Source organism: Manacus vitellinus, unplaced genomic scaffold (assembly GCF_001715985.3).
Source record: "Manacus vitellinus isolate BGI_N305 unplaced genomic scaffold, ASM171598v3 scaffold_18_pilon, whole genome shotgun sequence".
NCBI classification, from domain to species: Eukaryota; Metazoa; Chordata; class Aves; order Passeriformes; family Pipridae; genus Manacus; species Manacus vitellinus.
The window spans coordinates 12,879,566-12,895,237 of record NW_021939324.1 but is presented as its reverse complement, the minus strand read 5'-3'; the positions used below and the strand labels follow the sequence as shown (position 1 = coordinate 12,895,237).

Below are 15,672 nucleotides of genomic sequence, written 5' to 3'. Positions count from 1 at the left end.
ATTTTCAATTCTTAATTTCAAAGCTTTACACTGTTTTCTTTGGCCACTTTGACCTGCTGGAGAGCTTCTTTGGAGTGTAGATACTTTTGCTGATTTTTTTTTATTTATGATGTAATTTTACTTAAGAAGAACTTATGAGATCTGAAAATCAGATCTTAAACTGGTCATAGTAGTTAAAGAATTTTGCTGATGACAACAAAAACACTGTGCTTAGAGTGGAAGTTTAAATGGCTCCTGAGTGCCCTGGGACTAAGTATCTAGCAAGAGGTACCTTACTGGAAGGTTTTTCCTATAGTTCCCTGTAAGATGGTAGGACTTTCCACAGAATGACTGTGGTGAAATAGCTAATCTAATTGTGTAATCAGTCTATCACACCAAGAAATTTTCCTGAAGTAGAGACAACTATTGCCCCAAGCTCACTGTCCTATACAGTCCTAATGACCCTAGTCAAGCATCAGAAGTTTTGGAACTTGATTTTATGGTATGAAAAATTATGAAGAGGCTTCAGTTCAAATTGACTTGTCCAATGGAAGTTGGTCCAGATGACAACAGTACTACCTGGCTTTGTTTGAGGTAGTCTTGGGGAGCAAACAATACCTTATGCACAGTTTGTGCAGGCTTACTGCTTAGTTCCATTTCCAGATGAGGATGAGCAGCTCTTTCAGGAAGCTTCACTCTCAGACTCATCAGGGCTTTCTGACTGAAATCCATGCTGGTGTAGTCACTCAAGAGTGGTACTGTAAAGGAAATTATACCTTCTTCACTTGTAACTGCTTCTGCAGGGATTTCTTCATGCCTCTGGCTTATGTCTATGTTATTGCTAGGTTTTTCTGACTGGCAGGTGTCACACGTGCTGTCTTCTCCACCATCTGTAAAGAGGCCAACCTTCAGAGGAGCCTTTGACTCATGCTCTATAACAAAAAGACTGGTGGTGTCATTGTCTGACAGGGCCTGAAGCAGTGAACTTGAAACAGGTTTCCAGTTAGTCTGTGAGACAAAGCAAGGAGAAAGATTAATATGCTAATTAATCTACTTAATCTCATCTTTCTTTTTAGAAACATGAAGGAAAATACTTATTTCCCTAATTTAGAGGACCATCTTCTCCTCTCCAATAGTATTCAAGCAAAGTTTTTCTTGTTTTTATATGTACTTGGGATCAAATGTGTTAGTGATAAAATGTAAGCCTCATGATGTGCTGTTCCAAGACCCACAGCTTTCAAAGAGTTTAACAAACGATTTACTATAAAAAGGCAGCAGCTTGAAAAGCGACTAGACAAGATTAAACTGTCAACTGCTGCAAGCAGTTTGTTGTTAAACTTAATGCCACGTTATGATCTAAATATACCTGGGGTAACAAGTTTTTTGCAAATTCTGGATGATTAAATGGAAAACGGTAATACCAAGCATCCTTACTTTCCACTTAGATTGTTCTCCTAGGTTTGCCTTCTTTTGCTATAATATTTTTCAAATTATGGGCAGCCTGGTATGGCTATTAGCTTTTATTTATTTATATATTTCCTTTCTCCCCTACTTTTCCACCCCAAATTGCTTGAAACAACCTACAAATCAAATAAATGTACAAAATATAGCAAGATTTCCTCCTTGCTTTTTTTTCGCAGTTCCATTTGGGAATACCTTTCTCCACAGTTCATTAAGTGTTCAGAATACCAAATTACATCTAGACAATGTATGTGGTAACCTCTTTATTGTACTGTCTCCTCACACAGTACTTTTTCTCTTTCCCCAAACCGTTATCTGATATCTGTTATTTCTGCACCTACCATGTTATTAACATGTTATCAATATTTCTCTACCAGATGTGGCTAATACAGACTTTATTTTCTTTGACAGTTACCTTACTGCTGCAGGAACAGTTAAATGCATTTTAAATTAATATCTATTTTAAAAAATATTTTATATAAAAGTAGCGCTGTGGTTCATAAAACCTATTTGTCCTTTCTACAACATGCAGCCTCAATGTATTTCATTTGCAATTCTTCACAATGGCAAATTATTCTTTGAACCTATTAGATTATTTTGGATGGTGGTTCTTACTCCTTTCTTGCTGAATTTCTATGCTGCAATTCAGCTCCACCTAAGCTCGTTATTACATCAAAACAGCTTCTGCTCTTGCATTTTCTTTAGGGCAGGAATTATGCAAATGCTGACTATGGTAGGTTTCTTCTTTTTTCCTTTGAGAAGTCTAACTTCAAACAAATATTGAATTTGCAGATTGCTGACTTTCTAGATGCTTGATAGGTAAGATGCAAGAGAATTAGGTGGAGTTATTTTTACTGGAGTTGTCAGTAGGGGTACCTGAATGCCAGCACTGAGAAACAGAAGTTGTTGGGTGCTCATAAGAAGAACAATTTCTTCACCTGAACAAAATGGTGAAATGGAAATTTTGGAACAGCACCACTTTTAGAAACTCTTTTGTTCTGCATTATCTGGCTTTGGAAAAATACTATTTCATACTACCTCTGAGCTCTCCACTTTTTAATCTACATTTAAGTGAAAGAAAGGAAGGAAACAAGTGAGGAAGTCCTGATCTGGAATATGAAAGCCCATACTTGCTCTGTAGCAGGAAGCAATACTGATGTTCAGCAAAACCTTTGATTATCAGCAGACTATCAGGGCCTTCTGAAATTTTGTTTCTGATTACTTCATTCTGTGTGCCAGTTTTGGCCACTATCTGGCTTGTAGATACCTACTAGCTCATGCCTGATATTTGACTGGATAGAAGACTGCTTTGTTAAAGCTCACAAGTTGGCTTGTGAAACAAGATTTACAAGTGCCAAATTAAGTTCAGTTCTGCCAGAAAAAGAGATTTAAAAAGGAAAACAGTACAAGTTCCTGCTCCAAAAACATAATGGTAGGTGGTCTGAGACTTAAGAGATAAACCTAGCTTTTCTAAAAGAAAGACTTTTAGTATCAGATGTCAGCAAAACTTGTTTAAAAGGGGGAAGGTAAGAAGGGGAAGATGCAAATAAATCCACTAATAGGCAAACATGAATAATGTGATCTCCAGTAGCTCCTTCTAACAGCTGTAATTTCTTCTAATAGCTGATGTCTGGGCACTTCTTTAGTGCTAAAATTCAAGTATACTTATCAAAACATATGGGAAAGCTGTGGGCAAGATTCGAGCATGCTGCTCGGACAGCTACCATCCAGAGCCCTGGGATTGCTCTGGAGGCAAGTAGAGACGGGGCAAAGAGCAGACTTCAGAAAACACCATGTACATTATCTCTGTCGTGACACTTCTGTGGAAGTAGGCCACAATTCTTTACTTTGTACTTTGAGTAACTTGTACTTTATAACCAGTTCCAGCTCATGAAAACTGACTGAATAAAAAATATTTTCTCTCTTTAGACTCCATCTACCTCTACTCAGGTTTGTTCTTTTGAGAACCATACCTTTAAAAATGGTCTGTAATGTACTCAAAGAAGTCCTGGACCTTTATTAAATTAAAAATTTAAAAATTAAAAATGTAGGCCTCTGCCTAAACAACCTTCCCTCATCCTATATTTTGAATATTACTCTGTCTTCCGAACTGTTGATATTAGATGTTTTCTAGGGTGAAGTGTGAAAGGACTAATAACTAGCATTACTAGTTATTCAGTAGGAAAGACCTCCCATGTGTATTTTTTCACACCATCAGAAGAGTACTTGCCATTTCTTGGAGTGCACTGCTGTTTCTTGGGCTTGGTACACTGGGCCAGCATGATATTTTCAGTCTGTAAAGAAATATTCTAAGTTTATTGTCAGATTAAATGACTGGCATTTCCTATGCATTTAAATTAACTACCACTTATATTTGTATTTTTTATAGCTACCACATATTCGTACTTTTGTGACCATGAAAACAAGGCATTTACAGAGACTTTTAAGCATAATACTAATTAAAAGCTGAAGACCAAACTTGGTAGTCTACACTGAAATGCTGAGTTAGTGATTATTAGCATCTTTGTTTAATGACAAAGGAACTGTGACAGGTGCTGGTAATGTTGTCTCTTTCTATACATTTAATAATGGTATAATCTTAATTTGTTATAATTTCCACAAAGCCTCCATCTTCCTTAAGGGCTTTGGGACACATAGAAGGAAGTTTGTTTGAGTAAGTATTTGCTCCTGGGCTTTTACTTAGAAGTTTGTTTTGATTCAAATAAGAGCAAGCTACTGCTGCACTCAGCTCCTGTGGAATGGCACTAGTGGCCTGCAAGAAACTCTACAGGGGACAACACAGCTCCTTCTCTTTCCTGGTTGTTTTGAGTTTAGCTTTTTCTGGAAGCTATTACATACAGTATCTCATCTCCATAAGAAAAAAAAAAGCCTCAACACAGCTGTGAGAGAGGCTGAGAGTTTAAGTAGACCATAACTCTACCTTAGTGTTGACTTCAGTGTTTTCCTGTTTGGAAATTAAATTTAAACTCCATTAGAATACTTTATCTTTGTTTAAGCCGTGGTTTGAGGCAAAGACTGAGGCTGTTGAGTTCCTCAGTCTTCTTGCTGACTCCTGTGAAGATGGGTGTTTGGCTGTCTGTTGAGTCTTTCCTTACAAATAAACAGGCAAATGAGGGAATCTCTGGGACACTTTATCTCAGTTCAAGGTGTTCAATACTACTACAGATTTACAAATTTAATTACTATTTTGTACTGCTACCTATATGTAGGGCTCCTGTGTGCTTGATTGTTATGTGGGGTTTTTTTTCCTGTTCTTTCCTATTGGTCCTAGGCAATGAAGTGTAATCTTATGTTTAACACAATGAAGTTTACTCTAGGTCAAAACTTCTGTGTAGGTCTCAGAAGTTCTTGTCCAAAATGCTGGATCAGATACACAGCCACTTAAAGTACAGTCCGAAAAGGTAAGAGCACAGGAGACTTAATGTGGAGTGCAGTGTCTGTTTCCCAGTGGCAAGGACAGGAGTTTAAGCTAAAGCAGGCTACGTCATGCTGTATGGCTTTCAAGCCCCAGGTTGTACCATCTGTCTTTTAGCAGCCGTACTTTCAGCTTCTGAGGCTGCTGCTTTGTAAAAAGGAAACAAAGGGAGGGTAGTGTGCTAGGATATCAAAATAGTAATATGAGTGGTTGCATGCAATTCAGTTTGTCAGAAAGTTAATATTAGAACCTGTTACTATGCATGTAATTTTCTTTTAGTTGTAGTGTATGCCTATGGTTTTGACCTGTCTGGCATGGGCGACCCTACTGAAGGCATGTACCATCGCCAGCGCAGGATGAGCTTGTTAGCCTTCTGGCAGTCATCCTAGGAGAAGGACAACTCTAATCCCAAACCCGGGCAGATGGAGCTCGCTTAGCCCTGTAAGGCCATCCCTCTAAGAGAAGGTCACTCTAAACAAACCTACGTCCTGAGGACCTCGCTGCCACCATCCAAGCTCGCTCGGCCCCAGCAGATGAACCTCAGGATTAAAGGGTGCGTTCAGTTCCATGCATACTGCATCTCACCTAAAAAATCCATTGTGCAGGCTCGAAGGCCTTACCCACATTTGTACAGCCCTGTAGCGATGGACGAGGGTTGAAACGGCAGGTGAAAGGTGCACTGGAAGCCGCAGACCCAACCCTGCATGCAGGCAGTTCGGGATATTGGTCATTTGAGACTGACCGGAGATGAGAGTCTCTTGGGGCAGCACCCTGAATGACCAAGCCATATTGATCATCATAACTGGTCTACTCTGGCCTCCAGTCGGGAGGCTTGGAGACACACCATCTATAACGCTGCCGTTTCCTTTGAGAATGTACACAGGATCACTCTCGAGGAGAAAAGACAACGCAGAAAGAACCGTGTCTTGCAGAATATACCACCTAAGGTGTCTTTCTGCTGTGCCTTTTGCAATTGGATATGTCTGTCTCATATTGGCCTCATAAGCCACCAGTGTGCTTGTAACAAATGTGGACAGAGCCTTCCTAAACCTTCGTTTGTGAAGCCCAGCCACGAAAAAAGTGTGTGCCCCAGATATTGTACCTCAAATTAATTTCTGGGAGAAAGACTTTATTATTGCAGAAATAATTTATCCTAAAAGAAGTGGACCTTATCCACATCTTAAAGCCCCCCTTGTTATTCTCTCTTCTTCCTACTCCTCCATATATTACTCCTTCTCATAATATGCTTATGTGCATAATTTACACAGTTAATATCCAAATATGTTTGCAAGAAACTTCTTAGATGGCTGCTAGAATTTACTTTTGTATTTCCATAGAATTGACAGGATTATCAGTTGGGAATGAAAGAGGATAATAATCGCATGTTTTTTCAATACATATAGTATATTCTGCATTGTGAGAAATGATCCCTGCTCCTTTTGATGGTGTTTAAGATAGAAAATGATCAGATAACTGTATAAAAAGGAAAAAATTATAGTTTTTTTACAAACTATTTTAATCAGCTGATGGTGGCTTTAATTGCTCTGACTGTGAAACGAGTGTGGCAGCTTTTGTGCTGTGTGCTTTTTGAGTTGTGTTGCTTTTAATGACAAAAAAGGCCCAGTGCTATGAAACTCAGAATTAAGCAAAACAAGAGTGCTGCTAAAAACTTCAGTCAATATTCCCTTCTTACCTTTGAAGCACCAGAGAACAAGTGAGAGGTGCAAAAACCAGAATGAATATAATGCTGAAGAAAAGGCCAATCACAAAACCTTCAAATCCTTTATCTGATGAGAAACAGAAAGCTTGAATCAGACTTGAGTTGTCAAGTACAGAAAGGCCATATTACCTCCATGGGAGAAATATTTCAAACAGAAGTCAGGGCAAACTTTACACATGTTCTTGAATGCCTGTAAGTAAAATCTTGTAAAAACTAGACCTGGTATTCTGGGGTGGAGTGTGAGGCTTTCAGGTTTGTATTTTTAAGATATCTAGGTACCATGGAGTTACAGAATGCTTGGGATTGGAAGGGACCTCTGAATATCATCTAGTCCAACCCCCTGCCACAGCAGGTTCACCTAGAGCAGGTTGCACACGATTACAACCAGGTAGGTTTTGAATATCTCCTGGGAAGGAGACTCCCCAGCCTCTCTGGGCAGCCCATTCCAGTGCTCTGTCACCCTCATGATAAAGAAGTTCTTCCTCATGATCATGTGGAAATTCAGTTTTTCAGTTTTTGCCTATTGCCCCTTGTTTTGTTGCTGGGCGTCACTGAAAATAGTCCAGCCCCATCCTCTTGACACTTGCTATTAAGATATTTGTATACATTTAAGGTCTTCTTAAATTATACATTAAAGATCCCCTCTCTGTTGTCTCTTCTCCAGAATAAAGAGGCTCAGCTCTTTCCACTTTCCTCATTAGTGAGGTGCCCTAGTCCTCCAATCACCTTCACAGCCCTCTGCTGGACCCACTCCAGGAGTTCCATGTCTTTCTTGTCCTGAGGAGCCCAGAACTGGACACAGCACTCCAGGTGAAGCCTCACCAAGGCTGAGTAGAGGGGCAGGATCAGCTCCCTTGACCTGCTGGAAATGCTCTTCGTAAAGCACCCCAGGACACCATTTGCCTTCCTGGCCATAAGGCCCCACTGCCACCTCATGGGCAGCTTGTTTTCCACAAGGGCCCCCTTGTCCTCCCCCACAGAGCTGTTTCCCAGCAGGTCAGCCCTAGCTTGTGCTGGTGCAGGGGAATATTCCTCTCCAGGTGCAGGATTGTTGAATTTCAGGCAGTTCTTCTCTGCCCATCTCTCCAACCTCCTAGGCTTTTACTTAGAAGTTTGCTTTGATTCAAATAAAGAGCAAGCTACTGCTGCGCTCAGCTCCTGTGGAATGGCACTAGTGGCCTGCAAGAGACTCTACAGGGGACAACACAGCTCCTTCTCTTTCCTGATTGTTTTGAGTTTAGCTTTTTCTGGAAGCTATTACATACAGTATCTCATCTCCATAAGAAAAAAAAAAAGCCTCAACACAGCTGTGAGAGAGGCTGAGAGTTTAAGTAGACCATAATTCTGCCTTAATATTGACTTCAGTGTTTTCCTGTTTGGAAATTAAATCTAAACTCCATTAGAGTACTTCATCTTTGTTTAAGCCGTGGTTTGAGGCAAAGACTGAGGCTGTTGAGTTCCTCAATCTTCTTGCTGACTCCTGTGAAGATGGGTGTTTGGCTGTCTGTTGAGTCTTTCCTTACAAATAAACAGGCAAATGAGGGAATCTCTGGGACACTTTATCTCAGTTCAGGGTGTTCAATACTACTACAGATTTACAAATTTAATTGCTATTTTGTAGTGCTACCTATATGTAGAAATACTAAATGTAATGTTTAAACTTAGTGTAATTATTTGAATTTTTAAAATGCTGCATTAATTTCACTCTGCATTTTTGTTACTTTACTGAACAATTGAATCCTCTCCAAATATATATTTGGTAGGATAAGTGGAATAAAGTCCTGCAGAAAAACTCCAGGGAGATACTGTAATATTTTGCATTGACAGGAGAAAGTATTTCAGTGTGGGGGAGAAGGGGGCACAAATCCTGTTGATTTCAAGGAAGATTTTAAGTTTCTTTCCTTTTTCTTCCTGCATCACACTTTTGACTATTCAGTTGTTTGTATTTATAACTTCTTCACTTAGTACAAAAAAAGCTGTTGTGGGGAGAAACCATTTGCACACTTCTGTCTCTGAATTTCACAGGTTACTGATACCATCTTAGCCTGTTCTTTTCTATTTAGAAAGCTTCAATTAAGTGAAGTTGTGGTCAAACAAAGAAAAAAGAGTCTACTGCAGTGTTAGTTTTAGTTTCACTGATGGGGTGTTAAAAATGTTTGAAAGACTATATTTGACCAACCCTATATAATTACAGTATTTGAGGCTTTAGAAATGTAACTGTTGATCTTCTTAGCCTATCCAGGTACCCTTGAGAAAAACAAATTTTTGCCAGCGAACTAAAGAATCCGTTACTTAGAATATACTTAAATTATTAGAAAACAAACAATACTTTGATTGGCTGTCACCCACAATAGTGAGTAATTGAAAGGTACTTAATTTTTTATTTTTACAGTTTAATGGCCAGTTTTATGCAATTGCTCAGGATTTTACCAAGAGCAAAGACTATTAAATTTTACTAGTCACAGGTAGAAATCTGAACTGATGAAATCTATGACAGGAATCGTCAATAAATAAAGATATGTGCACGTAGCTAACATAAAAATGTCAGAAAAGGTTTCAGAAATGAGGAACCCTAGCTAAGTCTTCCCTGTCTGCTAGGTAGTAAAATACAGGCAGAATTGTTCTGTGATGCATAGTTTACCTTAAACAGAGGAAAAATTTTGTGTGTTTGCTCTCACTAACCAAGACTGAATAATAACTCTTGTGCATGAGCAGTCTGTGACTACTCGAAAAGCAGGAAGAGACAGAACAAGGGCATATAGAGAGCATAAAGAAAGGATCCATGCTGTGTAATGCAGTTGCACAGAGGTTCCGCAGTACCATATTTTGGAGTGCTGAAAGGCTGTGATAGAGTCAGAGGTCCTTCTCCAGCATCAGTGAATCCTGAAATCTGCACACGATAGACGGTTTTTTCCTTCAGTCCAGTAAGATGGTAACTTGTGGTAGAAGAATTGAGAGTAACAGCTGAAATGTAAGAAGGGTTGGGGGAGGAGATGATTAGATGAACTCTAGTGGCTGAGCGTGTATCAGTGCAGCTGACTGGGGAAAAGGCATAATTTCAGTGCCCTAATCCACATCTGGAGGAATCCACATGGTGCAAATGTTGTTTGGATGGTAGAAGATTTCTCAAAAATATTTATATATGTTTTAAATCCAGAGGTAAAAAGCATGAGCTTTTAACACACTAAGGATGTACTGCGTTGAGTAGCAGGGGGGCTATAGGGATAGCTTCTGTGACAAGCTGCTAGAAGGTTCCCCAATGTTCTCCAGGACGGCACCACAACTGGCCAAAAGCCAAGCCAATCAGAAATGATAATAACACCTCTGTGATAACAAATTTAATAAGGAAAAGAAGTTATTATACAGATATAATTGCAGCCAAAGAAGAGAGGAATGAGAGTATGTGGGAGCAGCAGCTCTGTAAACACCAAGGTCAGTGGAAAAGGAGGGGGGAGGAGGTGCTGCAGTCACTGGGGCTGAGATTCCCCTACAGCCTGCGGTGCTGATCATGGGGACCATGGAGGTCCATGGGGGTGCAGAAGTCCACCTGCAACCCACGGAGGACATCCATGCTGGAGCAAGTGGATGCCCGAAAAGGTGCTGCTACCCCGTGGGAAGCCTATGCTGAAGCAGGCTCTTGGCAGGGACCTGCAGACCTGTGGAGAGAGGAGCCCACACTGGAGCAGGTTTCCTGGTAGAATTTGTGACCCTGTGGGGGACCCACACTGGAGCAGCCTGTTCTTAAAAGATTGTACCCTGTGGAAAGATACCCACAATGGAGCGCTTCCTGAAGAACTGTAGCCCATGGGAAGGACTCACACTGGAGAAGTTCATGGAGAACTGTCTCCCATGGGAGGGACACTGGAGCAAGGGAAGGACACCTCTCCCTGAGCAGTGGCAGAAACAACCTGCAATGAACTGATTGTAACCCTACTCCCCATCTCTCTGCACCACTGCGGGGAAGGGGACAGAGCCTTGGAAAGAGAGAGTGATGGGGGAAAGTGTTTTAAAGGTTTGTTTCATTTCTCATTATCCTGCTCTGAATTTAATTGGAAATAAATTCAATTAGTTTCCCCAAGCTGAGTCTGTTTTGCCTGTGACTGTAATCTATTTGAGATCTCTCCCAGTCCCTATCTCAGCTTATGAGCCTTTCATTACATTTTCCTCCCCTGTCCAGTTGTGGAGGGGAGTGACTGAGTGGCTCTGGTGGGCACCGACATCCAGCCAGGGTCAAACCACCACAGGTGATGAATGCAGAAGGCTGTGTATACTTCATGAGAGGAAAATATATCCAACATGCTGAACAGCTGTTTTATGTTGACTGTAACAGTGAACATGAGGATTAGGCCCTATCATGTGCTTTACCTTCACTTCAGTGGTCAGTAGTTGTTCACCTTGACTTATACTGGTGCTATTACTCATCATTCAGTACAGAAAAGGGGCTGTGCATTCTGCTTCATCTGCTTTGTGGAGTGTTCAGATCAACCTTTCTTTTCTGATTGTCCCCTGTCCAGAATAATGTGCAACCAACTATGCTGTAGTATGCCTTTGGTAGGGCAGAAATTACTTTTCAAGTCTGCCACTGTGGATTTAAGATCTTCACAGAATTGGGTGTGGTAGTGTAGCCTACAGACTTCCTTCCCCTACATTCTTCAATAAGATTATACTTCCTTCCTGGAAAACATGGCAATTGGGTGTCATGTCACTGTTGTATTGACTGATTAGGGCAGAGGAAAAAAGAAAGAAACAAGTTCAATCCTGGATGCTCCCATTCTGTTGCCTGTTGTGCTTTCGGATAGGTATTTGGGGTAGAAAAGAGCCCTCAGAAGACCTTCTATCATTCTGTAAAGGCATAGGTCAACATGAATTATAGAACCCTTGCTATACTCTTTTGTCAGGTCTTAGATGCTATTTGTCTTCCCTAACATGTCTACAATTTTATTTGAAAGTCAGTACTTGCAAAGATAGTGTATTATTACTTATTGCAAGGAGACTTTCCACTACAGACCAGAAGGAAAATATTTATCAAAAGAGGTATGGGTGTAGCAAGGGATCATGGGAGTTGTAGTTTTCTGGGTTCTCACGCATGCTCAATCAATACTTGATTTCATTGGTTGAAATATGTGGCATGTTTAAGCACTGTATTTAAACATCAATTCTGCCCTGGCACCTGGTTGTGTCACCGGCGGGGTTCGTGCCTTAAACAACACCTCAGATGGGGATCTTTTTTGTTGAAAACTCAAATGGTTTGAATTCAGAACTATTCATTTATTTCAATGTGTAGAAATTTCATAATTTGTAGTTTGCTAAGGTTGGAAAAGACTTTTAGGTCATCAAGTCCAAAATTAAACACAAAAGCTATCAATTTAAGAAAATGTTTCTAGAAGTAAATTAATAATAGTGTCTTTAGAAACAGGTAAAAAATACAAGCTGCTAATTAAGTTGAAAAATTAAATATATAATGTCTTAAGTCCTACAAAAAGGTTTATACTCAATCTTGGATGAGTTGCAATGAAATATAAAAGTATTGTGACTAAAATCTTAGTACTTCAGAAACACTGAAAATGTTGTCTTCCTTTAAGTGTTGCTAGAGAATTCGGCAGTAGTCTTAGAAATGTAATTCTTAAGGAAATAGCAATATTTAATTTGAGATAATATCTAGAAAATTCCAAGTATTCATGGGAGCATCTAGAGCATTAAAGATGTAACCAGGAGCTGATCTTTGAAAGCACTCAATTTGCACAGAAATCTTAAGTAACTCAGTATGTGCTGTAGCCACAGCTAATGGTCTGAATGAAGCTTTTCTTTCATGGCTCTGACCTGCTACCTTGTTCTGAGCAATGGTGACTTACACGGAGACTTTTTCCTTGATGAATCTGTGTAGCTGATTCTGTATCCCCGGAGAAAGCCCAAACGGTCTTCAGCAGCTATTTCGTTCCACTTCACAAGTGCAGAATGCTTTGTGATATTCAGAATTGTCACATTCGTGGGACCTGTCCTAGGAACTTAAAAAAACCAGATAATTATTTTAGTTCTGCATCAATACTTTTGCAATAGACATACAATACTGAAACCTAGCTGCTTCCTAGGGAGTTCCTTGCCAGATTCTAGATGCTATATAAAGAGTGCAAGAGAAAGAAGAAATCCCATAGAATAAAAAAACCTCATCTTAAAAAATACCAAAGTAGTAGGAATTGTGACTGTCTTACAAAGATTTTACTCCAAGAGCCACAGCTGTACTCATTTCATCTTGCAATATGAGACACTACCAAACTGGGATTGGAAAATCTGACTTCAACCACTGCTAAAAACTGAGCTACATGGAGTAGCAAAGCTGAGCCCCTCTTTCTGTTATTTTTGTTAGTATCATGTATAATAAAAATATTTCTGTGCACCTTTCAGGGAGGAACAGCATTCAGGTCATTCACTGCCAGGGCATAACTGCTAAGACCAAACACAATGCTAACTGAAGAATACTGTTCAGTCCCTGGAAAAGAAATTTTGTGTAGCCTATGGCTGCAGATAGGAATGAGAAGAAATACAAAGAATGAGGTTATACAAAGGGGAAGAATACCTCCTTCCACAAAGTAAAAGTGCGTCACTCCAAAAGTCTTTTCATGTCTTATGAAACTTTCACACCGACACACATCAGACGCATGTACCACTATTTTGTACAACTTATAAGGCTGAAAATTATCTGGAAAACAAATAAATGTGCATCAGGGTTTACTGAAAAGTTATAAATTATAGAGGAGAGAAATTATAGCTTTAGAGTTTTTCTGTATAATTCTTACTTTCTGCGACATAGTATAGTATAAGTTTATAGTCTTTGCACTGAATACAAAATCTGTTTTCAATGTCTCTAGATGCTTAATGCAAATGTTTTCAAAAGCAGGACAACACATAACATGGGTTTTCTTTTAAAAGGTGGCAGATCTGTTTATAGTCTCCCTCTGGAAGGCATTAGCTGCCAAAGGAGAAATTAGGAACTAAAATGGTTATAGACACCTTAGTTCAAGCATAGACACTTTCCACTCAGCTAGCATATAAAAAACCAAGCAAAATAAGTAGATGTTGCAGAAGGACCAAGGAAAAGGTGCATTTACTTATAGAACTCTGAAGCTAAATGTTCTCTGTTGTACAAGTAAACCTGTCTTGAATGGCCTTTGCAAGAGTCACCTACATGACTTTAATCAAGATAGTCAATGTCTGTCCCAAAAAGTGATCCCTGACTGCATCGTGCCTAGCTTGGTAAGCAGAATACGGGAGTTGAGAACTTGGGCTTTGATAAATATAGCCATTGTGATAAAAAAAGAAATTAATCTTAGGGAGACTGTAACAGAGCAGTTTACATTTAAAGATTAGCTTATCTAGGCACAAGATAGAAGTTTTTTTAAAGCCAGTGGTGTATAGGTCTGCCTTGAATGTGGGCAAGGAGAAACATTGTACCAGCAGTAGCAGTTTAGCTGCATTTCTTGCCCAACTGCGACCAGAAGAATTCTACTGAAAGCTTTGTTTTTTATCTGCTGTGGTGTTGCTAAAAATTAAATAATGTCTCAGCACTGGACAAAGATTGAAAATTGCACTTATCTGGATGGATCTTCAGTTTGCCCTTGAAAACAGAATGAAAAATCCTACTGTTCCCAACCAAAAATAATCAATAAATGAAAGGATGCCTCCACAGGAGATGCACTGGTTGTTGTTACCTAGTGTGAAATTTCCAGTAGCTGTAGTTATTATTTTCATGTGCATATCCTCTTTACCAGTGCCCCAATCAACCACAAAACATTTTGGATTGTATTCTGGAGTCCAGGTGACAATGGCATTAGTTCCCTGGCGTTTGACATGAATTTGACCAGGTAAGTCTGTGAACAAACATACAATTAGAGATCAATAAACAGCAAAGCAGATTTCTCCTCTGTTGCTTGCTTTCTACCATTAAGTAGTTATCATTGCAAGTGACTTACCTTGCTTATCTTAGTAATGTTTCTCCTAGTAACTCAACAGAGAAAACTTAGCATTTAGTACTTTACAAGTGTCTGGTGGCTCCAGTGTTGACTGCTGTTCATGACTTTTCCTTGTTTCCAGTTGTCAGAAATTAAATGGCTGTTCCAAGCCTCAGGAAGAGGAAGCTTGGTGTTGCTAAATAACCTCCTGTGAGCCTGTAAGTCCTATACATAGAGCAACTATGAGATAGTTCTTGCCTGGGCAGGAGAGGAGGAGAACTGGCTAATGTCAGATATATCATACAAATTTCATACACTTTGCATATTCTGCAAGGATTTTAAACATTTTGACATTTTAAGAGATAGACTACTAAACTAGGAAAGACCTTCTGACTGATACTAATGAGGGAGAAGAGCAACCTGCCATTTTGGGGTAAGAAGTGGTAGACATAAAAATTCTCCATTTTATCTCCTGCCAGGAAACCAATATAATAAAGGCAAATTAAAGAAAATGGCTGTACTAGCTGAGCAAAAGTTGGGTATGTTGAGAAGGAATTTATCTTGGGAATGTACTTTATGCAAATATCTTCCCAGTAATTCACGACAGATACAGAGAACCTGCATAGAAATGCAGCCAAAGGGAAACAGATGTCTGGAGAGAGCCATGAAAACAGGCTGAGAGATTCAGTAGACAACTGATTGTCAGTCAAAAGGTCACTTGAGGTGGTAGTACATATTTCATCAGAAAAGAGCTAAGGAACTGAAATGCAAGGGGAAAATCAAGTTGTTACCTCTTTACAGGGAAAAGGAGAACAGAATGAGGGGAGTGTGTTAGGAAATCCTGGAAAAGCAATCAGTTGCAGATATCAGAAGATCAACAAGGGTACATACACACATCTTCACTTGTGAATGCTATAGCTTAATTTAAAAAAAAGAAAATCTTACTGTGGAAAAGAGAGGTTTTCTAATATTGCAATAACTATAGCTCAAGATTGTAACACATGAAACTAGCTTAATTATAAGCAAAACATTGTTAAATAGTTCTATTGTTTAAATGAAAAAACTGTATATGTAGGCATCATAAAACCTTGCTCTTTGTTAAAATATGACAAGTACATCCCATCTGTTCC

At 39.4% G+C, this 15,672-nt stretch overlaps 1 protein-coding gene across 1 annotated transcript in view; it reads right to left on the bottom strand.

Annotated features, from left to right (window-relative positions):
• Nucleotides 1–420: 420 nt before the first annotated feature.
• LOC108639254 (interleukin-31 receptor subunit alpha-like) overlaps nt 421–15,672 on the bottom strand; it is a 28,424-nt gene continuing 13,172 nt past the window's right edge. Inside the window, exons 9-15 of the mRNA XM_029959024.1 lie at nt 14,303–14,461; nt 13,171–13,293; nt 12,449–12,601; nt 9,417–9,560; nt 6,570–6,663; nt 3,671–3,734; nt 421–987 (exon numbers count right to left, since the gene is read on the bottom strand). Of these exons, the coding sequence (XP_029814884.1) occupies nt 505–987; nt 3,671–3,734; nt 6,570–6,663; nt 9,417–9,560; nt 12,449–12,601; nt 13,171–13,293; nt 14,303–14,461 (1,220 nt within the window). The 3' untranslated portion in view covers nt 421–504. The remainder of the gene's footprint in view (nt 988–3,670; nt 3,735–6,569; nt 6,664–9,416; nt 9,561–12,448; nt 12,602–13,170; nt 13,294–14,302; nt 14,462–15,672) is intronic.